General features: G+C 45.2%; 1 protein-coding gene across 7 annotated transcripts in view; it reads right to left on the bottom strand.

Annotated features, from left to right (window-relative positions):
- Positions 1-26,077, bottom strand: part of agrn (agrin) — a 292,247-nt gene that overhangs the window by 78,830 nt on the left and 187,340 nt on the right. For all 7 annotated transcript variants that reach the window (XM_072656450.1, XM_072656453.1, XM_072656449.1 and 4 more), the window contains 3 exons: positions 23,393-23,617; positions 19,857-20,063; positions 2,973-3,194 (listed from right to left, as the gene is read on the bottom strand). In XM_072656450.1, coding sequence (XP_072512551.1) covers positions 2,973-3,194; positions 19,857-20,063; positions 23,393-23,617 — 654 coding nt within the window. The remainder of the gene's footprint in view (positions 1-2,972; positions 3,195-19,856; positions 20,064-23,392; positions 23,618-26,077) is intronic.

A 26,077-nucleotide genomic window follows, 5' to 3' on the forward strand; every position in this document is an offset into this window, starting at 1 on the left:
GCTGTGTTTAAACATTCCTCTTTTCTCTCAGCTCTCAGCCCACTTCCCTTTATTTATTCCTCTCTCTCCCCTGGCTGCTGTTTCCTCAGCGCACGCTACGCCTTCCTTTCCATATGGCCACCAGGAGACACAGAGAGCCATCTTGGATGCAAAGCTAAGGCTCTCTCTACCCCTCTCTCTCTCTCTCTCTCTCTCTCTCTCTCTCACACTTCACTGTACACATACTGCCAAACTCCGGATTATACAGTTTTATGATATTTAAAGAACAAACTGGTCATTTTCTGTTCTTTCAACGTCCTCTATCTCTCTCTCTCTCTCTCTCCAGCTTTACTCTCTCTGCTGCTCTATTTCTCTCACTCACTTTCCTTTTTCTCTCTCTCTCAAATTCTCTGTCTGCCTCCCTTGCACTCAGTTACTCTCTCCCTTTCTCTCCCCCTCTCTCTCGCCACCACTCTCTCCCTCTCTCTATCTCTCCGCCACTCTCTCCACTTTCTCTCCCTCTCTCCTTTTCCTCTCTCTCTCTCTCTTTCTGCTGTCTCTCCCACTTTCCTTCTTTTTTCGCTCTTACTCTCTCTCTCTCTCTCTCTCTCTCTCTCTCTCTCCCTCTTCCTGCTCTCCCTTTCTCTCTACCTTAGTCTTTCTGCTGTCTATCTTTCTCTCTGTCTTTTTACTCTTGCTCGCTTACATTCACCCTCTCCTACTCTCTCTTTCTCTCTCGCTCATATATAGCATCCCCAGCCAAACTCATCAGAGTGAGTTAATTCTCAGTGCAGGGCCTGAAGGCGAGGCAATCTCTGGCGCTGGAGAAAGAGAGAGAGACAGAGAGACAGAGAGAGAGAGAGAGAGAGAGAGAGATATCACAATCTACATGTCATTTCTGCACTGATGGCACACGTATAGCAGCGGAGCGGCACCAGCATAAAGAGCAACAGCGCCCTGCAGGTACAAAACACTCCGATAAACTCTACTGCTGCCAAACGACCCTAGGCACACACACACACACGCACACACGCGCACACACGCACACACACACAAATACACAAAACGCAATTCACTAGAGGCACCAATTAATATACACACAGTGTGACGCCATCGCACTCACTGACTCACACACACTGCAGGCTTTGAGAGCACTCAAACGTAATGAAATAATGAAAACACACTTAACAGCGTATTTAAAGAGCAGCGATCTAGCTGTGCCATAGGCTTCCACACAGCCCCAGAGTAGCCTAGCTTAGCAGGACCAGAAACAGGACAAGAAACGCCCCAGAACTCATCAGGAATCCAGCACGTGTTCAGCTCTCCAACAGCGCCGCACACAAAGCGCTCCTCCAGAGCCTGCCAGCTACCGATTGAAGGAAAGTAGTTCATACGAGGAGGACATACACAGCCAACGTATAGCAGATCCACTTGAAAGGACGGCACAGCCAATTCCAACAGCTGCTTCAAAAAAGACATGACTCAAGCAAACAATTACTCTGAAGGATGCTGCTCTCTTTAATTTTAGCGTAAGTGCATCTTTTCAACAAAAAAGAAAGAAAAAAAGGTCATGGAGGAACAAAATTGCAGCCCTCTCTTTCGGAAGATCTGCAACACTTAAGAGCACAGGGAGGGCTGAAAGTAGGAAAGAGAAAGAGACAGAGAGAGAATGTCTGTGTGTGTGTGTGTGAGAGTGAGTGAGAGAGAGAGAGAGGGAAAGAGAGAAAGCTTATTTTTGTAAACATTTAGGACTGACTTTGTCAGAAAATCAAAGAAAAAACAGGGCTGCCAAGGTCTCAGTGCTGATGTCATATCACCCCGTACTGTACTGTACTCCTCAGACTCTAAACATGTGCCTACAGTTCTTTTAGGCTTGTTTTATGTATTTTATATCATTTATTATATACAGTTTCTGTCCATCCATCCATCCATATCAGTGGTGTAATGGATCAAAAAACCCAGGGTTCGGATTGGACGTTTTTTGAGTCACAGATTGATTTAAAATAAACAGACAGACATGTGAGACAGTTATTTTAACTTAGCTTTAGCATTGTGACTTGGTCTGTGCATTTCTATTAATGACTACTATTTTGAAACTGCCTGTTTGTTTGCTAGTATTAGTAACTTTTATTTTGACATGGTCTGTTTGCTAGTATTAGTGACTTTTATTTTGACATGGTCTGTTTGCTAGTATTAGTGACTTTTATTTTTACACCGTCTGTTTGCTAGTATTAGTGACTTTTATTTTGACATGGTCTGTTTGCTTGTATAAGTGACTTTTATTTTTACACCGTCTGTTTGCTAGTATAAGTGACTTTTATTTTTACACCGTCTGTTTGCTAGTATAAGTGACTTTTATTTTTACACCGTCTGTTTGCTAGTATAAGTGACTTTTATTTTTACACCGTCTGTTTGCTAGTATAAGTGACTTTTATTTTTACACCGTCTGTTTGCTTGTATTAGTGACTTTTATTTTGACGTGGTCTGTTTGCTAGTATAAGTGACTTTTATTTTGAAGCAATTTTGTTTCCTTTTTTCTGTTCAGAGTCTGTGGTTCCGAGGTTGGACTTACTTGCAGATTTCTCCTTTTTCACACTCAGTTCGTGTCCATATGAGACTCCCACTCCTCACACTAATAGAACTCTGCTCTCCACTCACACACCAGAATGATGCTGCTGCAGGTTAGTGGCCATGCTGGACGTGTTGCCTTATGGCTCTCGTCGCTCAATGTTTACAGACCGTAGCAGTTTTACCTACACACTTCGTTCACATGGCGGACAGCTGCCCAGTCTGTATGCTGTCACTGCAGCTCTGTGTCCAGATTGGGGGAATTATTACACTGTTATGGTTAAACTTCAGCGATTAATCCGCGTTTCACGTGTCAATCTGTCCGGATCACGGATTATCTGTATCCAGAATGATGAATAGATCTATACTGTGTGTGTGAGTGTGTGAATGTGTGTGTGTGTGTGAGAGAGTGTATGCCCACTCACCGCAGGGCCCTTTGTGCTGGATGTTGATGTTTTTCTGCAGGGCACAGCCCATAGCTCTCATGTGACACTGGCTGCTGTAGGTCTGTCCATCGCTTCCACACACAGGGTCCTGGGCCTGGGGGCATGCATCCGGGCACTCGCACACCGCCTCTCCGTTCTTCACCACACACGTTTCCCCGAACTCACACAGCTTCTTCAGGCACGGGCTGGGCGCGTTCAGATCTGGCTCCGGAAAGCAGTACAGAGAGACAGGAGTTAGTGATGAAGCGGTTTGTGATATAGAGGAGACAGCAGAGGGACAGCAGAGGAGGAGGAAAAGGGAAAAGGGCAAGCAAGGGGGTCAAAGGTCACATTTATGATTCTTACAACATTGCAGTGCCAGTGGCAGACCTGCCAGGCACATTCTGATTGGAGGAAAAAGTCTCAGGACTAACTTCCAGCCTGTATTGAGTGTTCTGGTCACCATTGATCTGCTAGGGAACGTGAGTTGTCCATGGGAACCGTGTAGGGACAGAGGGTTCTTCATTTGTAGGTGTTTCTATAATGACCCACCGTGTGAAATATAGGAATCACACACCCGAAGCTCTCTTTCGACTGCAGTAATAAGTGACTTCCTCACAGCCGTGCCTGACAGGGTTGGTTCTCTTTCGGTTCTCATGCTGGAAGCTGATATTTCGGCTCACTGAGGAGCTCTGGCACATCTCATTCATTTTCCCTGACAGTCTGGGACAGAATGAGTGAGAGGCAGTGTCCCACTAACCCACCGTTGTACACACACACACACACACACACACACCAGCTCTGCTCTACAGACATACTGTACATCTACAGACGGGTGCCAGGCTGTCCAGAGGCAAACACAGCGTCTCATTACTGCGCCCGCAGTCCAATTCACACACACAAACACACACACACACACACTCACTATCTGCATCACACCAGCAGGGCTCCCCTAGTGATGGCAGAGAAGGCGAGTGAGAGAAAGACAGAAGAGAGAGAAAGGGAGAGAGAGAGAGAAAAGAGGGAGAGAGGGAGAGAGAAGACACAACAGAAAAAAGAGGAGCGTCCTGGTTAATAATTCAGAGCGCAGGGCTGCTGTGTGCGGAGGCAGGCATGAAATATGAAGATCAGAGGGAGCAGTCGGCCACTCTGCGGCCAGAGCTGCTCCACTGTACGTTCATTAGGAGCTGCTGTTAGCAGAGGACTGGGGACAGAGGGACACACCAACAGAGAGAGACGGAGAGAGGGGGAAAGTTAGAAAGTTAGAGAGGTTGAGAGAGTGCATGAGAGAAAGTAAGAAATGAGAATGGGAGAAAATGAGAGCGCAAGAGAGAGCACGGGGCAGATTGAGAGAGATAGTGAGAGAGAAAGTGTGTGTGTGGGAGAGAGTAAGAGCGACAGAAATAGTGAGATAGCAGAACAGGGGGACAGAGAGTGAAAGAGCATGTGAGCATGAGAGAGAGAGAGTGTGAGAGAAGCATAGAGTGAGAGAGCGCGAGAGTGTGAGAGAAGCATAGTGAGAGAGAGCGAGAGTGTGAGAGAAGCATAGTGAGAGAGCGAGAGTGTGAGAGAAGCATAGTGAGAGAGAGCGAGAGTGTAAGAGAAGCATAGAGAGAGAGAGCGAGAGTGTGAGAGAGCATAGAGGGAGCAAGACCGTGAGAGAGAAACGTAGAGACAGAGTAAGAGAGTGTGTGTGAAAGAGAAAAGCATAGAGTGAGAGCGAGAGATAGCAAGAGAGAAAGTGATAGAGAGACATATAGAGAGAAGATAGAAAGCGATGGAGAGGGAAAAAAATAACAGAAGCACAGAGCAAGGGAATGTGTGCGAGAGAGAGAGAGAGAGAGAGAGAGAGAGAGAGAGTGAGAGAGAGAGCGAGAGTGTGAGAGAAGCATAGTGAGAGAGAGCCAGAGTGTGAGAGAAGCATAGTGAGAGCGAGAGTGTGAGAGAAGCATAGTGAGAGAGAGCGAGAGTGTGAGAGAAGCATAGTGAGAGAGCGAGAGTGTGAGAAAAGCATAGTGAGAGAGAGCGAGAGTGTGAGAGAAGCATAGTGAGAGAGAGCGAGAGTGTGAGAGAAGCATAGTGAGAGCGAGAGTGTGAGAGAAGCATAGTGAGAGAGCGAGAGTGTGAGAGAAGCATAGTGAGAGAGCGAGAGTGTGAGAAAAGCATAGTGAGAGAGAGCAAGAGTGTGAGAGAAGCATAGTGAGAGAGCGAGAGTGTGAGAGAAGCATAGTGAGAGAGAGCGAGAGTGTGAGAGAAGCATAGTGAGAGCGAGAGTGTGAGAGAAGCATAGTGAGAGAGAGCGAGAGTGTGAGAGAAGCATAGTGAGAGAGCGAGAGTGTGAGAAAAGCATAGTGAGAGCGAGAGTGTGAAAGAAGCATAGAGTGAGAGAGAGCGAGAGTGTGAGAGAAGCATAGAGTGAGAGAGAGCGAGAGTGTGAAAGAAGCATAGTGAGAGAGCGAGGCAGTGTGAGAGAAGCATAGAGTGAGAGAGAGGAAGAGTGTGAGATAGAAGCATAGAGAGAGAGAGCACACACACAGATTGTCTAGTCCCTGTAGCTGCCAATAAATTAGGACTCCCAAAAAAAGATAAATATGGCAAATTGGCACCCTGCCTAATGCCAGGTATGGGCGAGAGGGCTATAAAGGTAAAATATATGCATTTATGATGTGTTATATGGCAACAGGGTTGTGGGTTCAGTGTGAGAGAAGCATAGTGAGAGAGCGAGGCAGTGTGAGAGAAGCATAGAGTGAGAGAGAGGAAAAATGTGAGATAGAAGCATAGAGAGAGAGCGCGAGAGTGTGAGAGAGCATAGAGGGAGCAAAACCGTGAGAGAGAAACGTAGAGACAGAGTAAGAGAGTGTGTGTGAAAGAGAAAAGCATAGAGTGAGAGCGAGAGATAGCAAGAGAGAAAGTGATAGAGAGACATATAGAGAGAAGATAGAAAGCGATGGAGAGGGAAAAAAATAACAGAAGCACAGAGCAAGGGAATGTGTGCGAGAGAGAGAGAGAGAGAGAGAGAGAGAGAGAGAGTGAGAGAGAGAGCGAGAGTGTGAGAGAAGCATAGTGAGAGAGAGCCAGAGTGTGAGAGAAGCATAGTGAGAGCGAGAGTGTGAGAGAAGCATAGTGAGAGAGAGCGAGAGTGTGAGAGAAGCATAGTGAGAGAGCGAGAGTGTGAGAAAAGCATAGTGAGAGAGAGCAAGAGTGAGAGAGAGCGAGAGTGTGAGAGAGCGAGAGTGTGAAAGAAGCATAGAGTGAGAGAGAGCGAGAGTGTGAAAGAAGCATAGAGTGAGAGAGAGCGAGAGTGTGAGAGAAGCATAGAGTGAGAGAGAGCGAGAGTGTGAAAGAAGCATAGTGAGAGAGCGAGGCAGTGTGAGAGAAGCATAGAGTGAGAGAGAGGAAGAGTGTGAGATAGAAGCATAGAGAGAGAGAGCACACACACAGATTGTCTAGTCCCTGTAGCTGCCAATAAATTAGGACTCCCAAAAAAAGATAAATATGGCAAATTGGCACCCTGCCTAATGCCAGGTATGGGCGAGAGGGATATAAAGGTAAAATATATGCATTTATGATGTGTTATATGGCAACAGGGTTGTGGGTTCAGTGTGAGAGAAGCATAGTGAGAGAGCGAGGCAGTGTGAGAGAAGCATAGAGTGAGAGAGAGGAAAAATGTGAGATAGAAGCATAGAGAGAGAGCGCGAGAGTGTGAGAGAGCATAGAGGGAGCAAAACCGTGAGAGAGAAACGTAGAGACAGAGTAAGAGAGTGTGTGTGAAAGAGAAAAGCATAGAGTGAGAGCGAGAGATAGCAAGAGAGAAAGTGATAGAGAGACATATAGAGAGAAGATAGAAAGCGATGGAGAGGGAAAAAAAATAACAGAAGCACAGAGCAAGGGAATGTGTGCGAGAGAGAGAGCGAGAGAGAGAGAGAGAGAGATGTACAGAGAGAAAAGGAGGGAGAGACAGCAAGAGAGAGCGAGATATAGAGAGGGCAGGAGAGAGAAAATGAGATGCATAGAGAGAAAGGAGAGAGAGAGGAAGTGTGAGAGTGAGAGAGAAGTGGGTCAGCAGTGAACCAGCACTACAGGCTGGCTCTCTCTAGCAGGGCAGAGAAACCCCTTTTCATCAGCAGCTCGTTATTTTCCAATCAATTCTTTATTGTGGGGATTAAAAAAACAGCAGGTTCAAAAGCAGGAGTTACAGTGAACCTTTGGGCGGCGGGGACGCGTGGAGGTCTCCGGGGGGAGACGAGGCCATATTACAGCAACAAAAGTGCGGCTCATTTGTATGCCGGGGGTGGGGGGGTGGAGGTTGGCAGCGGGTACACTTTTCACAGAAATGATGAAAGAGTCGCAGAGACAAAAAGCAACAGCACTCTCTGCAAACTTCGCTGGGTGGGGGGTGGGGGGCAAACCACAGGGATTGTTTGAGTTTTTTTGCTCTTGGACTAATTATGCTGTAGTGTGTGTGTGTGTGTGCGTGAAGGGCTGGGCTGGCTATGTCCTTGTACACGCTTGTATGATGGTGCACGTCTTTGTTTGGGTAATTGTTTGTGCTGCCTAACCCAGCGGGACGTGTACGTGCATTTATATTGGTGTATATTCGCGTGTGTGTGTGTGTGTGTGTGTGAAAGCTGTGAGACCCCCCTTCACTGTTTTGTCTTGGTGTGTGTGCGTGTGTGAGTGTATGCTCCCTCCTCGTGTTGCCCGTGGTGCTGTCATTACTGTAATTATTCCGGGATTAGATGCCATCGCGCTGTCTGCTCCCTGCAAGAGTCCTCCATTTCATTACAGCGGCATTCCGGATGCATTCCATATTACACATACGACTCCACGCCGCCTCGCGATAAATCAGCGACGAAGCCGCCTTTTGTCCTTCTCTCCTCCGCTAACAACCAGAAAATGAGGAACCAAACAGCTAATAAAAATGCCACTGAACCCTCCCTCCACACTGCTGTTGTCAACTTCTGAGCCTAATTTACAAAGCACACATCTAAACGAGCCTCATTTGCCTCTTAAATGAGCTACAGCAGTTTATCCCACCTCTCTCTCTTTAAGACAGAGTCAATCTGGCAGTGCCAACTCTCCATGACCCCCAGATACCTCCCGCCCCCATAGTCTCAAGGAGTTCGAGTAGCTAAGGCTGCCAGTGTGGATGTAAGCCCCCTACCTCAACCCCTCCGGCACTGTGCTGTAATCCTGCCCGGCCAAACACTCGTCAGTACAGGCAAGCATGAACTCTCAGAGGTCCCTCATGGCTTACACACCTTAAAACGCAGTTTCTTACACTGGGCTTAATTACTCAACAGTAGCTCATTTACACAAGTGGAGAAATGTCCACGTCCAGATTGAGGGAAAATATGTCCAGATATTTGTGGACACCCTTTCTAATGTGTACATTTAGCTACTTTTTAAGTTGCGTGCATTGCTAACACGGACGTACAAATGCACACACACAGATTGTCTAGTCCCTGTAGCTGCCAATAAATTAGGACTCCCAAAAAAAGATAAATATGGCAAATTGGCACCCTGCCTAATGCCAGGTATGGGCGAGAGGGCTATAAAGGTAAAATATATGCATTTATGATGTGTTATATGGCAACAGGGTTGTGGGTTCAATACCCAGCTAGAAATGCATTTACAATGGACTGTAAATGCAGGATTTATAGGAAGTGGTGGAATTGTTTCTGTTCAGAACAATGCACTGAAAGTCTTTTGCAAAGCAAGAGTTTGGAGGTGCAGAGGACCTTCCAGACCCTTTCCAGACACTGTTGTGCAGAAATGCTCGGCAAGAGCGGTGGGAGACAGGCGGGTATTAACAGAGAGGAGAATGTGTTAGCTTAAGTGGCGGAACATGGCTATTGATTCGTGTTCTGAGGGAGGAGGGATTAAAATTTCTTTCAATTGCTGCATAAATATGTAAACAGCGGAGCGGGTCTAATTTTTTCCGGGGCTTCAAAGAGGGCTTTTGGCCCTGATCTCTTCTCCGCACACGTCTCTTCCGCGAGCGCGGACGAACTCCAGTTGGTAGCGCTCATCAGTAAGCACTCGTGGCCTTCTTGAAAGGTTGGAATGACCCATTTCCCAGGGCGCGGCTCGGAAAACGCAACTGCAGCCTCCGATAACGCTTTGTCTGCCTTCGTCCCCTCCTCACTCCTTCCCTCCCACCCCCTCCCCCCCAAAAAAAGAGATGAAAGAATAACTGAAACCCTCTTCCTTTCTTCCCTTTCTTTTCCCCTCCTTTTCTGTCGATTTCTGACTCTCTCTGGAGGGGGAGAAATTCTTTCAGATTTATTAAGTCAAGGAAAGGAGAAAGCGAGAGCGGGAGTTGGGGGGTAAAAAAAGGAAAAAAGTTCTTTCTCTGAAAAATAATCTTACATGCAGGCGCGATTACAGACTTTGTAGAAACTTCCAGCAGCCGAGGCAGGCTTTGGTAATTGAGATGGCTTGCATATTCTCTCAGTAAAAAATGAGACCCCCCCTCCCTTTTTTTTCCGAGGCAACGGAAGCCTCTTTGAAATCGCATGCTGTCGTCCCCGAGGCCCGCGCTGCGCAGCCACCGCTCAAGGACTCCAGCTGTAGAGGGTTGACAGCCATATGCCTCGGCGGGACAGCCGCTGGGAGAGAGACGAGGCGCACGTAAAGGCAGGCAGCCGCATCTGAAGTTTTCCGGGCTCCGCTCGCCGGGAAAAGTTGGGACATGCAAAGAGAGAGGCTTGCGAAAACGAGACAAATAAAAGAGTAAGAGAGAAAGAAATAAAAGTAACAGATGTAGATAAACAGGGAGCCCACGCATGTTTGGAGTGCGAATGCGTGCGCGAGAGCACAAAAGCGCGCCTGATAATGAGAAGGTGCGAGAGAGCGGCAGGGACTCTGAGAACCAGCTAATTGCTATGATCAGGCATGGTGGGCTGGGGGTGTTAGAGAGGAGATGTGGCTCGCGGTGCACAAATATAGCTCCCGTCACACCAGCCCCAGCCTTCACACACGCCCTAGTGCACACACTCATGCACACCCCACGCCAGCCCTGCCACCAGGTGCTGAGGGGCCTTGCGTATCGGACTGCCGATATGCTGCAGTCCATCGAGTGAAGTTTAAATGAACATTTGCTGACAAAAGTCAAACGTGGAAAAGCCAAAGCATGTTCGGTTATTTAGTTTAGAAGAAGAGCTTGAAGGCTCACATAGCCTACACTGACAAGCTAGCACTGTGCAAAACACATGGCAACTAGAACAGCACAAAGTGGCTCACTGACTACATTAAAGGTAAAGGAAAAACTGTGTCCGTTTTCTCTTTCCACAGAAAATTGCTTTAATTAGCCTCAAATTCTGCTGTTGAGATGGGACCCGTGGGGATTATGGGTGCTGACAGCTCCCACGGCTGCTCCTCTTCCTCAGCATCTCCAAGTGAAGGGTCCGTGACTGTAGGTTGTCAAAACTCGTCCCGATACCTGTCTCCCACCTGCCTCTCAGTCGCCGCCATTAGGCGAGACCTAAAGAGTGTTTCTGACAAGCTAATAGGGTTTTTAGCATTAACCAGGTTTACAGCGCTGTCAAGCTCCAGCAAAGCAGCCCGTGCGACCATCCGGGGGGGGGGGGGTCTTTAAGCCCCCGTGATGGAGCGCCATCCACTTCAGGCCGCGTGGAGGAGGTGCAGACAGTTTAGCATGATAGCACACGCGCAAAAGCAAACTGCTCGGCTGAGGCTTATGCATATGGAGATGGGCATCTCCTGAGCCTCGTCCTTCAGATCAGGATTAGTAGCAACATGTGAATTGTGATAAGACCACTCCGGATGATGAGGAGGAGGCGCTTTCGCTGCCTCAGATCCGGCGAGGGATGTGTGTTAGCAGGATAGCGCTAACAAGGTTGAGCTGAATGCAGCAGGGCATTCTTCTGTCTTTCTTTTCTCAGCTGGAAGGATGCAGTTTTTGGTTTGTGAGGGCTCTGTTGATGCAGTTTTGAGTAAAAAATACTGGAAGACTATACCAACTAATCAGCAACACGCAAAATGCCTGCCTTTATTATCCCACACCTGCCTGAAACTGCTGTTTCTTAAGCTAAAACACATCTGATGCTAATTTGTGTAAATCCAAAAGGTTTATCTGGTAAATAACATTTGTAAACAAGCATATTTATAAGCTGAGCTAAACCGTTAGCCGATTGTTACTCTCAGACATGGTGGTTAAACTTAGACATGGTGGTCATTATGAGAAATGTAATAATATCTTGATCCCTCAACATGGGCAAGCTGGTGGCTAGATTACTAGCGTTCAACACAACATATGCTGGTTTTGCTGGTGATTAGCATTACAGATTCGTTTACTGGGGACCAGCATCCCAAAGCAAAACACATGCTGGTTTACCTGGTGACTAGCCAGTCATATGTGTTTTCAAGAAGGGAGGCGGGTCTTCCTAGTAATTTAGCATTCCAGATTGGATGCTGGGGACCAGTATCCAAAACAACGCATGCTGGTTTTCGTGATGATTAGCTGTACTGGTCTTTACTGGTAATAAACAGACCAGTACACCAGGGTCCAATCCATGATCCAATAGCTTCTTGTCCGCTTCTTCATGGTCAGGGTCGCAGTAAGTTCCAAGCCCAGGCAGAATGGTATTTTGGAGATACTAGATTTAGTTCCAATAGTGGCAAGACACTGACCAGCAGGGAACTGACCGTGCAAAGCCTAAACAGTAGGACATGTTTCATGTAGGACAAACTAATGGACAGCACACATCACTGGCGTCCGCTCAGACATCTAATCAACGTGTCTAATAGAATTATTTGGGATCAACTGGGCATCAAGCGCTCATGCTTTATGCGAATGTCCCGCTCTTACAGTGGATGTTACAGGAACAGACGATGGCGTGTCTCACTGAAGTTGCTGTATTTCTGAGGTGCTATAGCATATCCACCCTCCCCTCTCTCTCTCACTCTCTCTCGCTTTCTCTTCCGCCCTACCTCCCTCCGGCTCAGGGGAAAACATTTATTAGCGTGTAGGCACGCGTAGAAGAGAGAGGGGAAAATATTAGCGCGACACAGGCAGAAATCCCCCCTGAGGCGATGTTTGCTTTTTGACGGAGCACTTATCACCAAGCTATGGCTGCAAGGGCGTACAAACTTTTCCCTCCACACTGCATGAATTTAAACAAGGAACTGATTCAGTTGCCCGCCCCTAACCCACCGGCAAAGGGATGAGGCAAAGCCCCTTGCACCGGGCAGAGGAAGTGACAGGAGAGCAGGAGAGGATTAGAAAAGAGGTAGAAGTAGCTAGGGTGACAACAAAGGTCCCCGTCTCGTGGCGGACGCACATTAGTGCAGGGGGAAGATGCAGTTCAGCTCACAGACTAGCATCTAGTAGCACACAGGCTGCGGAAGTCTGCGGAAGTCTGCGGAAGTCTGTGGAAGTGGGGGAAGAAAGAAAGCCAGAAAGAGGTGCATGGAAATGCAACTGAGGGTTGGATTAGAAGGCTACAGTGAGGTCCATAAAGCATATTAATACACAACCTAGGGGTGCAGAAATGCCCCATGATGATCAGTCCTGAGATGATTCCATGTTTTAGCCATCCACTGATCCGATTCTTTGGACTGGGATTTGAGTCAACACAGGCATATTTAAATGCATATGGAGCCTAGTTCCATTTCCAGACTCAACCAAATACACTACATGTTCAAATGTTTGTGGACACCCCTTCTAATGAATGCATTTAGATTGTTTTCCTAGTGACCTAGGTTTTGCTGGTGACCTGCCATACTGGTCCTTACTGGTGAGAAGAAACGTCAACATTTCTTAACGAATGGACCAATAAAAATCATCCAAAACGATCCATTCATCCATCTTCCTATCCACTTCTTCCTGGTCAGGGTAGCGGAAAGTTCCAATCCTACCGAGAATCATTGGGCACAAGGCAGGGCACAAGGCCTAGACCGGACGCAAGTATCACATGCAACCATTCACTTAAACACTCACACTTAATGAATGCATTTAGCTACTTGAAGTTGCACCCATTGCTGACACAGATGTGCAAATTCACAAACACACAGCTTGTCTAGTCCTAGGAAAGAAGTATAGCCAATAGAATAGGACTCTCTGGAGCAGAAAAACGTGAACCTCTATCTCCTCATCACTCTTAGAGTATCCCACCCGTAGTTACGAACGGGTGGGATACTTGGCGGGACCAAGTTGAAGACATGCCTTGTGCTACATACTGTCGCTGTCATGCAAAAACCTTCAAACGTTCTTATTTTTGCTGGTTTTCATGTTTTACCCTTTTTTTTTTTTTTTTTACCTGAATTGTGCACTGTGTGAATATCGGCCTATACTCAGTATTAGTGCACTTGTATGTAGGGGATCAGAGACCAAACATGAATCAGAACATCCCTAATTACAACTGCATTCAGTAAAGTAGGGCTGTTATTGCCCCTCATTACCCCCAATCTTTAAAAAGCTGGATGTATAGGTTTCTATTCTCCATACTCCACCACTCTGTTTTTAAAGCTACACTTGAATTGCACCAGCGTCAACAAATCCAATCAATCGAAGCAACCCAAGATTCACATGCCTAACAGAAACACACACACACACATCTGCTCACACATGGGTTGGCGAAGGCTTCCTTAGTTACCACGGTGACCCAGATTCCCCTCTCTTACGCAGTGAGCTGCAGAGGGTCGAGCTAAATATAATCGCGTTACCCTGGCTCTCGCGTTACGATCTGCACCTCTAATTGGATTCATTACCCAGAGCACTCCAAGCCCGACGCCGCTCAATGGCCGCTTAACTACTTATTGTTTTGCCTCTTTTTTTTGGAGGGGGGGTAAAAATACTATGTGTTCACAGTGGTGTCATTTTCAGTCAGAGATGCTAATCAAATAAACATGTATAATATAAATACTCAGCATTAATCAGAGCGTCTTGTCACCTAGGGCACGCTCTATTCATCCAGCTAGTGCTCGACATCTCCGTTGCTGGAGCACACTGTTAGTCTTTATGAGTCACTGCACTGGGAGAAAGCGAGAGCGTGCGAGAGAGGGCGGAGAGGTACAGAAAGAGAGGTGGTGGCAGGTACTACTACTGCGGGGTCGTTTCAGTATGCAGGCCTGAGACATCCAACCTGATACTATGCTGGCTCTATTTGGGTCAACAGCATGTATAGCATCACTGTTGTGCGCTTGGCTGCTGTCGCGTCTGACGAGAGAGAGGAGCGATAGAGCCTGGCTTGTTTCTTACTATATAATTAGCCTCGCATTACTACCTGCAACACCCGCTGAGCTCCTGTCCACAAAAAAAACAGTGACAGGCACTGCCTCGCACTCCGTCTGCTATGAGCTCATCCTGTAGGTGGGAAAGTGTTGGACAGGAGTGTGTGTTAACCGCTGCGCAGAGCCTTATCCGATATGTCAGAGAAAGCTAGACTTACAGTGGCAGCATAAATACTGTAGAGGGGATCTGGATATGTGTGAGAGAGGAGTGTGTTTAAGGGAGCACTCCAGCAGTTTTCAGCCTAATCTGTATCTGCAGCAACTGCCCATTGGCTTGTGTCCGATCAGGTCCATAGGGAAATGTGGAAATTACTGCCCAACTGACCGTGTGCTAGAGATCTGGTTGGAAATCACAGGCGTACACCTTAAAAGGGCTCATATCAAGAGACATTGTGTCATTTAACACTGAGCATTCATTCCATAGGGTTCATGCTCACTATATAGACAAAAGTATTGGGACACCAGTTCATGCATTGTTTCTTCTGAAATCAAGGGTATTAAAAAAGAGCTTTTGTTGGAGAAATGGTCTACTGTGCAGGGAAGGCTTTTTACTAGATTTTGGAACATTGCTGTGAGCATCTGATTGCATTCCACAACAAGAGCACTAGTGGCCACTCCACCTTCCATCTCCAACTGCCCGATTAATTCCAGAGAACACAGTTCCACTTATACCCCTCTAGTTCCACTTATACCCCTCTAGCCCACACCTGGCACAAGGCACGGTGCTAATAGGTTACTTAGTCCTATTCTATTGGCAATACAGTTGTGGTCTAAAGTTTACAGATCATGGAATTTGTAAATCTCATGCCAATATTGGGGGTTTCTGAAATCAACACAGGTTAAAAAAAATAAAATAATATATATATATATATATATATATATATATATATATATATATATATATATATATATATATACATCCATGTAGATAAATTCAATTGGTATTAAAAGTTCTAAAATGTCCATTAACTTCTGTCCTCTTAATTCAGCTAACGGCTTCTCCGTGCCCATATGAGTTTGTTGTCCCCTTAAATGTTAAATGTAAGATATTGGTCCTTTAAGTGTGTGAAAGTGGTAAAGAGAGAGGGAGGGAGAGATAGAGGGCTAGGTGTGTCTCATACCAGGGTTTTTTTCATTCCAGCTGAGAGTTTGAAAGCATCCGGAGCACAAAGGATCAGTCTGTTCTCTGTCTGTCCCTTTCCCTCTCTCTCTCTTTCTCGCTCTCTCTGTTTGATGGACGCTGAGGCTTGACCTGACTTCATCTAACAGTGGAACTGCGTACAGGTCCGCTGACAGCTCTGACTGAACATTAGCTCGTTTTCTTTCTCTCTTTCATGCCCCAGTCACTTCCCGAATCCTCTTGACATTACACACTGTACACCCCTCCATATCAGACTTCAAGGTGTCCCCAGCACCCCAGCTGCAGACCGGAGAGCCTTCAGAGAGCACCTGTGCTTTACTAACGCCAGTGAGCTGCTGTAGACTGGAGGAATGGACATAGTTTCAGGTGTAGTGTAGACTGTTACAGCAGTGCTGCTGCACCTCCTCTCTTACAGTCACATCTGTGTACTGAAGAGCAGCTCCACCATAATCACAGAGGTGCTTATTCTCTCTCTCTCTCTTCTGTCCTATCCTAACTTCTATCTCTCTCTCTCTCTCTCTTCTGTCCCTAACTCTTATCTCTCTCTCTTCCTCCCTTTTTATTGCCTCACTGACCACTTTCTCTCTTTTCTTTTCTTTTTTTTCTTTCTTTCATCTCTTTGATCTCTTTCTACATTCCTCTTCTTTCTTTCTTTTCTTTGATCTTTTTTCTCTTCTTCCTTTTCTCTGTTCTCTCTTTCCTCTCTCCTCCATCTCCCTGACCTCTTTCTTCTCCTCTTTTCTCTTTTCTTCTCTTTCTTTCATTATAGACCTCATCCTTCCATCTCTCTTTGGTTTGTCTCTTTCTTCTTTCTTTCTTTCATCTCCCTGATCTCTTTCTTCTCTTTTTTCTTCATTTCTTCCCTTTCTTCTTTACAGACCTCTTCCTTCCATCTCTCTTTTTTTCTTTTATATTCCTGACCTCTTCCTTCTTTCCATCTTCCATCTCCCCAACCTCTTTCTTCTCTTCTTTTCTCCTTTCTTCTCTTTCTTTTATTATGAACCTCATCCTTCCATTTCTCTTTCTTCTCTCTTTCTTTCATCTCCCTGATCTCTTTTTCCTCTTCTCTTCTCTTCATCTCCATGAGCTCTTCCTTCTCTTATCTTCTCTTCCTTTTATCTCCATGAGCTCTTCCTTCTCTTCTCTCATTTCATCATTTCCATGGCCTTTCATCTCTTCTATTCACTTCTCTTCTTTTCATCTCCCTGACCTCTTACTTTGGTCTCTCTCTCTTTTTTTAATCACCAATCTCATCTTCTCTTCTTTTTTATATTGCTCTCCTCTTTTCTCTTCTCTTTTACCCCCCCCCCCCTTCTCTCTCTCTCTCCCTCTCTCTCTCTCTCTCTCTCTCTCTTGCTCTCTCTCTTTCTTTCTTTCTCTCTCGGCCTCTCTCACTCCGGGCAGCTCCCAGTGGGCCACAAAAAGTGTGTGTGTCGTGTGACAAACTCAGATCAGCACCGACATGCTTTTAAACTCCACACAGTCCCTGTAGCACAGACACAGACCCAGACACACACACACACACATACACAAACGCACTCACACTAACTGCGCCTCTGCTATTGATCAGTGTGTGACGAGGGATCCGTTTAGACGCTGCCCCTCAGCAGGAGAAACAGGCTTTGTCACGCCTGTGGATCTGAGAGGCTGTTAAAAGACTGGAACTTCTGAAAACCAGCCGGACGCATGATGCCTCACGCTCGCTCACACACTCTCACACAGTCATTTCCCAAAGTTGCCTGCTCGGAAATAGACCTAACGGGTGAGGCCGGGTCCGGAGGAGGGAGGAGAGAGGAGGGAGGGGAGGGCAAAGACAAAGGACGAGGCACTGTGTAATTAAACATCAAACTGTTTGCAGGTGTCCAGAGCGCAGGCTGTGCCTCCCTCGAGTGCCCGCTATCTCCCCCTGCACTGACGCTGCGCAGCCCGCCTCAGCCCGCCTCAGCCACACCGCTCAGCTTTTGATGTTTAATTAAATCCAAGAGGTGTTTCTGGAGCTGTTTGCAAAGTATAAACATTTAAATAAATATTTTCTTTTTTTTGGTGAGAGAGGAAGGAAAAAAATGGAAAAGGCAGACAGAAGCATACTGTAACTTGCTACTGGCAAAAGTGTGTGAGAGAAGACCGAAACCATTTACTTTGTCAGAAATAATGAATTAAAGAAAAACACATAAGCGCTCTGCCATTTTGCATGATAATTTATGCGTCTTTCCAAGAAGACGGGAAAACAATGCTAATGAGTCTTAGAGGCTGATACTGGAGAGAGGGAGGAAGAGAGACAGAGAGACAGCAACACAGAAAATATACCATCTCTCTCTCTCTCTCTCTCTCTCTCTCTCTCTTTTTTTTTTAAGTAACTGTCAGCACAGTTCCTGCAGCTGTGGGTGTGTTTGTGGTTAGGAGAGGAGGAAGACTCTAAGCTTAGTTAGTGTAGCGGTTTTGAGGGTGTTTTGGTGGGATAACAGGAGAGTCACGATGGCAGGGGGGGCAAAGGGTACCACAGGGATGGGCATTTGAACCATTTGCTATTTGAACATCCAGATTCAAAGACCAATAGTGTGCAAACAACCCAGAGAGAACTGATTTTGTATGGAAATATCAATATCAATTATATCATCATATCAATTATATCATCATTATATATATTTAAAAAATATATATATATTAATATATATTAAAACATAATAAAAAAAGTTATGCTATGCCATGCTATGCTTTGCTATGTGGCTTCTGTGTGAGCCATTGCAGTGCCATACACCACCCAATCAGAGCAGAACTCATCAAATTATTCATGAGCTTACTATAAAACTAGCGAAATAACAGGGTGGTAAATAGGCTTGTAAAAACAAATGAAAGCATTTTCACTCCAGTTACAGTCACATACTTCTTATTTAAATGCCAAAGAACGGCTAACATACTCCATACAATGCATTCTTTGGCACCTTTAAAAAAATTAACAGCATCTGACAGATGTTTTGATTGAGTTGATATTTTAACTGACATCTGAAGAGCTGGATGATGCTGATGCAAACTTTATTTATATTACTCCATTTATATTTATCTGCAGTTCTAATCCAGGTAGACCAGAACCCAATTTATATGTCAGCACCTTTATTAATGAAAAGGTACATAAAATATTGACTGTCACCATCAGCCCTTTTCAGGGCTTATAACATTAGCCCTTTATCCCTGTCATGGACTTTATTTTGCCCAAAAAGAGACTCTGAAATTTGGGTGTTCAGTCTGTTCGATTTGGTCCAAATTCAGCCCAAAGTGGACATATTTTTTGGACCACACATAGCCCTAAAATAGCCATGGAAATCATTTGATGGAAGCACACACCCAACCCAGTCTTTCTGAACATAATTGCTACGGTTCAAAAACTTCATATACTGACGTCTTGGAAAAGAAAGAGATTGTGTAGAGGGATGTCTTTTCTAGATGACTTTTGACCTTTCATTTTTCAACCAAATATCAATGTTGTTAAAACGTCATGCACAGTTATCTTATTAATGTCTTGTTTGCTGGCTGGGTCTGAATATAGCACTGGCTAAAACGTCATATTGATATGGACATCTGTATATTCAAATAGCCTTACCCATCCCTAAAGGAGACTGCAAGCTCTTTGCCATGCAGGGTATAGGGCCAAAGGGTCACAGGGTCAAAACATGGGGGCACTATCCAGGCAAACAGGTCACACGCAAAAAAAAAAAAAAAAAAAAAAAAAAAAAAAGTTTCCCAACCTCAATGACATGTGTTTTCCTCCAGAGGAGAGCTACAGGGAGAGATAGAGGCCTACTCCATAGCACACAGATGGGGGCACAAACAGAGGGTTGGAAAACAAGTTGGGGAAAGCTAGAGAAGAGTTATGTCAACCCGACCGGCCCTTTGAGGGACACCTGGTGGAGACCTACGGGCCAGAGGGAGGTCATAGGTTGAACTCTCCCTGGTTTTGTGTTCCGTGGCAGCCCAGAGCAGACGTCACACGGACAAAGACAGACAGAGACGCACTGCAACAGAAAGAAGACACTTTAAAGACAGCCAACAAGGACATCAGAAAGGAATGAGGTGACTAGGGCAGGGGAGGACTGGACCGGAGTTGACGGGAGTGGACGGGAATGGGCGACTGGCACTGGCGGGCGGCAATGACGGACATGAAGGACACATGGGGTCAGAGTTTCATGTCTCAGAGAAGCTAATGGAAGAACAATGGGCTCAATGGTGATGAGAATAAATGTCTACCTTTAACCTGCACAGAGACAGTTTAAAATCAGACAAACAGACCAACAGACAGACAGACAGACAGACAGACAGACATCACAAAGCAGACATAACATAACAAACAAAGCACGTATACTCACCGGCCAGGACAAGACACACACATATGAACACACACCCCATATACAAGACATAAGTACACAGCACTGCCATTTTCATAGGCCACACCCAGGACCATTAGGTTCCACCACCATACTTCTCCAACTCACCGCATGGCCCTTGCTGTTTGACAGGGATGTGAGTTTGCGTTCTGCACTCTGCGTTCCTCCTCTCGCAGTCGTTGGGGTACGTGTGTCCGTCCTTGCCGCACAGGGGTTTGTAGGTGCCGTCGCAGTGGATCGGCTCGCAGGAGCAGCGCGCCCGTCCATGCTCCAACAAACACACCGCACTGAACTTACACTCTTCCTGGCACTCCTCTGGGGGACGCACACAAATAAACACCACATATCAACAAAACAGTGAATAGCTAAAAGGCTCTGTGATAATGAATGCTTATAGGCTCTCTCCCGCTCTTCCTCTCTCTCTCCCTTTCTGTCCTTCTCTCTCTGCCTCTTGCACAATCAGACAGCTGATATTGACTCACTTAGGGGTTTTGAATTAATTACCATGCCTGATTATTTAATCAATTATCTAATTCCATTCAGATTGATTTGAATCTTTTTCTATTCACAGTTGTGTTAAGCTGTCACAGTCGAGCTGTAGCGCTTTATAATTACAGAGGCCTTTCATCGGATGGAGAAAATCAGGGGACTTATTATGTTATTGTACAAGTCAGTGCTTGATTTACGTTTGATTGCATTAGCCAACCTGCCTTTTTAAGGATGTGACAGGCTCTACATACTGATGAGCACAGGCTGCGTCTCTCCGAGCTCAGGCCTGCCGTGGCCTAAATCGAGCTCTCTCGAACATCCTGAGATCAGGTTTTTGTCGTTAAAATGGTCCGTTAAAATGATTCCAATCACTTAGGTAATGTGACTCAAATTTGACAGATAATGTGATTCAATTCAGCCAGCCCCTGTGAATGCAAACTCAGTGAGTCAATGTGATTCAGTCTAGTCAGCCACTGTGAATTCAAACCAGTGAGTCAATGTGATTCAGTCTAGTCAGCCACTGTGAATTCAAACCAGTGAGTCAATGTGATTCAGTCTAGTCAGCCACTGTGAATTCAAACCAGTGAGTCAATGTGATTCAGTCTGGTCAGCCACTGTGAATTTTAAACAAGTGAATCAATGTGATTCAGTCTGGACAGCCACTGTGAATCAAACCACCAAGTCAATGTGATTCAGTCTGGTCAGCCACTGTGAATTTTAAACAAGTGAATCAATGTGATTCAGTCTGGTCAGCCACTGTGAATTCAAACCAGTGAGTCAATGTGATTCAGTCTGGTCAGCCACTGTGAATTCAAACCAGTGAGTCAATGTGATTCAGTCTGGTCAGCCACTGTGAATTCAAACCACTGAGTCAGTAGAAGTCACTCTGGTCAGCTAATGCAATTCAAACTAATAATCTAACTGTTCAGTCAACCTGACTCAAACTGATTGGCAGCTGTGAATTAAAATAGTCAATAAATACGATTCAAATCATTTCACCACTGAGATTCAAACCAGGCACCTAAAATGATTTCAACAGTTTAGTAAACGTTAATGCAAACTGGCCAGCTAATGTGATTCAAACCAGTCAGTGAACTGTTCAGTTACCGAGAATCTAGAAATTGGTAACTGCGACTCAGTCAGTAATATGGTTTAAACCATTTGCCAAAGTGATTCAAAATAGTTATCTAACATGATTTCAGTTGAAGTGATTCAAACCAGTGGCCTAAAGTGACTCAAAATAGTCAGTTAACATGATTCATACTGGTCTGTTTACCTAATTTAGAGCCAGTTAGTCAGTATGATTCAAACAGGTCAGCTAATGTGACTCAAAACAAATGTGACTCAAACCAGTCCATATACAGTCAGTCAATATAATTCACACTGGTCAGTTGATGTGCTATTAATCAAGTCTGTATCCTTATTTTCAGTCCTGACAAGGCAGGTTGTCCCAAATGGCAAATGTCCCAAAAATGTACATACACAAACAAACAGACAGGCGCACACTTACACACTCCTTTACACCCGCCAGCCGGACAACAGAAGACTGAAACCAACTCCACACACAAATAATAATCTACTGTATGGCGAGTGAGACACGCTCGTAGTGTGTGTGCATGGCTGCGGGGCGTCAGAGTCAGGCAGGGAGGATCTTTTCATCACTGCCGAAGATCCAGTCCTGCCACAATACACCTGCCAGCGCCCGACAGGCAAATTGGATTTGTGGAGATTGGTATCGCGCAGGCATGACAGCGCCGCTAACCCGACTTAATTTGTCCAAAGCCTCCTCGCTGCAGCCATGACAAAATAAATCAAACGCCGCCGCGGGCTGCTTGATCAGAGTTTGGGAGCTGCATGCTGGCATGCGGGCAGGAGTTGATGCTATCTGGGCTGAGGGTAGCGCACATCACACTGACCCACACTACCATTCAAGATTGCAATTACTTCTCATGATACTTTTTTGTAAATTTATACACTGTAATAACTTAGACAGGAGACTTTACGACTAAACCAGAGACCAGCATATATGTTATAGGTTTGACTCAACAGTGCTGAGAAGTGTTCTGAGAAGAAGATTTCAGAATCATTGCATTTAAAATAGGATTATATATAAATATGTAATGTCATTTATGTGATTTAAAACTTTTCAAACAGAGGTTGTAAACTTTTGAGTAGGGATTTAAACATTTTGAGAATATTTTACACTTCCAAAAAGTGTTTTTAAATTTTAACCTTTCAAACAGTATTTAATGTTTTTTAGGAAGATAACACATTTTTAATCAGTGATTTTCATCTTTTGAGTAATGGTTTTAAACTTTAGAGCAGATGTACATTTTGAATATTTTACACTTCTGAGTAGTGATTTTAAACATTTCAAACAGAGGTTGTAAACTAATGAGTAGTGATTTAATTGTTTTGAGAATATTTTACACTTCCAAGAAGTGGTTTTAAATTTTGAAGAGGTGATTTTAACCTTTCAAACAGTATTAAATTTTTTTAGGAAGATAACAAACTTTTAATCAGTGATTTTCATCTTTTGAGTACTGATTTTAAACTTTAGAGCAGTGGTTGTAGACTTTTGAGTAGTGATTTAAATCTTTTCAGAAGATTTGAAACTTTCAACCAGTAATTTTTAACTTTTGAGTACTGATTTTAAACTTTAGAGCAGATTTACAATTTATTTGAATATTTTACACTGAGTTGTGATTATAAACATTTTAAGCAGAGGTTGTAAACTATTGAGTAGTGATTTATACGTTTTGAGAATATTTTACTCTTTCAAGAAGTGGTTTTAAACTTTGAAGAGGAGATTTTAACCTTTAAATAGGTGATTTAAATTTTTGAGTAGTGATTTTGAACTTTTCAATGGATTTTAAACTTTTAAACAAACTTTCAATAAGTGATTTTAATCTTCTGAGTACTGATTTTAAACTTTAGAGCAGTGGTTGTAGATAGATTGTTTGAGTAGTGATTTAAACATTTTTAAAGATTTTAAACTTCTGAATAATGATTTTAAATTCTGGCCAGATTTGAAACCTTTGAGAAGATTTAAAAACTTTTAAGAAGTGATTTTAAACTTCAGAGCAACGATTTAAAGCTTTTAAACACTTTCTTAAGCAGTGATTTTAAAACAATTTAAAAGTGATTTTGAGTACCTTGCTTCCGGCAGGGACCTGAGTGGACCTTCTTCAGGTGTCGTTCCTTCATCAGGGCGGTACGCTGCATCTGGCACTCGCTGCTGTAGCTCCTCCCATCACTGGCACACAGTGGCTCGGCCCCTGGTGGGCAGGAGTCAGGTGGTGCTGAAGTCTCCATCTTACGGCTCTCCGGGTTTACCACACACGTGACGTTGAGGCCGCTCTGGACTTCGCGACACGGATCTGATAGAAATAGACAAAGAGGATTGTCAACCCAGCCAACCCAAATCCAGGTGTTCATCTTAAGGCTTATTATCCATCCAACTACGAGCTTCATATGTAGGCTACGTAATCAGAACAGGTGGAAATTAATTTTGAAATTTGGGAAATTTCTGTAAGTAGCTCGCAGAGACGGCATTTTGAGCCTTGTCCTGCTTGACACACCTTTTGCTGATGACATTCCTAGAAATTGGCTGCAACTGCCTACATTTGCCCTAGTCATACACGAACAGCGCTCTGCTTTCCCACTGCCAAATCAGAATGCGCTGCAGTAAGTGGCATCATGTTGGTCCAGCAGGTCTGTCTTCATGTATCTTCATAACAACCAGAGGGGCTTTTTTCCCCACTTACATCTTTCCCAACAAGCCAATCGACTCCTGAGGGGCGGGACATCTCATAATACAGCCACCAAGTTTAGTATCACAAGCTCCCTCATTCACATTTCACCAAGTAAACTCTCTCCTCCTCCGCTAATGTCTCTGGGTGCTGAGGTCAATATGAATAAAGCCCTATTGCACCAGTCATAACCGACAGAGCTGCTGTCTATGAGGCACCCTTCATCGAGAAGAATCTGTCTGAAGCTGAAATGTGGCAGCTGACAACTGACGGGAAGGAATGGAGTGATGGGCGAGAGGGAGAGCTAATGTGCCCACAAGTGGCCACGGGGCACGCTCAGCCAGGCCCTGGCAGCGCCTCATAAAATGGTAATGGAAATGCCATGTTGGCCATTGAAAGGAGCGTGAAAATCTCGCCAGCCTCCGCACTTTTTCAACACAGGGAAGAGACAAAGCACTTCTCAGGCACTGTCGCAAATTAGAACAATGCCAAGCTGCGAGCAAGTCATTCACGTCAGGGGAGAGAAAACGAGAGAGCGAGCGCGGGCGCGAGAGGGAGAAACAGTGAGAGAGAGACGGAGAGAGAAAACAGGCTCCGAATGGGAGGAATAAAGATGAAACAGAACTGAAACAGAACAAAGAGATAGAGAACAGAAGAGAGAATAGGCACAGAGAGAGAGAGAGAGAGAGAGAGAGAGAGAGAGAGAGAGAGGGGAAGAAATCAGGCAAAGAAAAAAAAAATAAAGACAAAGGCAGTAGACAGAGATAGACACACACAAACACACACACACACACACACACTGATTCCAAGGCCCTGGATTAAAGACAAAAAATGACAAGAGCTCACATAAAAGGGACTATTGAGAGAGAGAGCAAGAGAGCGAGAGAGAGAGAGAGAGCGCACACGCAAGAGAGGGGCAAACAGAGACCAGGAGGACACCCAGACCCAGTACCAGGTCAGGAATTATGTACATTAGCACACTGGAATGGTCTACGCGTGTGGAAATGGGAAAATATGGACTCGGACCAAAGGGCTAAGCATAATGGCGAGCGCAAATTTTAGCCATATGAAGCAGTGTGAGCCGCCGCCGCAAAAAAAACCCCAAAAAAAACTGCCTCCCATTAAAAGCAGCCGGGCAGTCCAGCCGCCCAGCAGTCCGACAGCCCAGCAGTTCAGCGTCCAGGCTCAGGGCCGCCACAATGAGGCTGCTGTAATTAGCCAGAGGCGAGCGGGCTGCTCCAGCTGTGCGGATGAGCCCGCTCTATTAGCCTGGCTCCGGTGTGGAGAGGCTGGCTTGGCTGAGGCCTGGATGTGCGCGCTGGATGAGCAACAACTACAGCCACTGTTTATCCGCTTTAGTGAGCACACATAGCCAGCCTTAATTTGAGCGAGCGTCCATTGAAACAACAATGGCTCGATTCCCACTGTGCGTGCCTGGGGTGCGTGTCTGGGCTTTGCTTTTTGTCTATGCTTTTTTTCTCTGGTGTGTGTGTGTGTGTGTGAGAGAGAGAGAGAGACAGAGAGAGAGAGATTGTGTGAATGTGTATATCTGTGGGTGTGGAAGTGTAATGCTACTAATACAAAATGTCGCCTACTTGTGTAATGATTTCCCATATTTCTATGGCTTCTGACATTTTAGAATAATAGCAGAGACATTGTCACCGGGGTTGGGTAGTAAAGGAATGCGTGTGAGGTGTTATGTAATCCCCAAAAAAGGAAACTGGTACAGTGAATGAGAAAAGGCAATAATCAATATGAGAAGACTGGCAGGATTATTCTAATATTACACACCAAAATTATTATCATTTTACATTATTATATATTTTTGCTAGTTCAGACCATGCCCTCAGCTTATGATGATTTGGGAGAAGACTGTAAAGCTGGGTTTATACTGGACATAATGCAACCGCTCGCCAAAAATGACACAATTGTAGCTCTTGCACCCAGCGTGTTGGCCCTGCACGCTGTCGCGCCACTCTGACCTTCATTTGAAATGGACAATTTAGGTTCTTTTCAATGGGTGTTTCTCTGCACTGCCACCTGTCATCCGAGGAACAGTACAACAACGGAAGCGCCAAGTATTTAAAA

Source organism: Salminus brasiliensis, chromosome 14 (assembly GCF_030463535.1).
Source record: "Salminus brasiliensis chromosome 14, fSalBra1.hap2, whole genome shotgun sequence".
In the NCBI taxonomy this organism is placed as follows: Eukaryota; Metazoa; Chordata; class Actinopteri; order Characiformes; family Bryconidae; genus Salminus; species Salminus brasiliensis.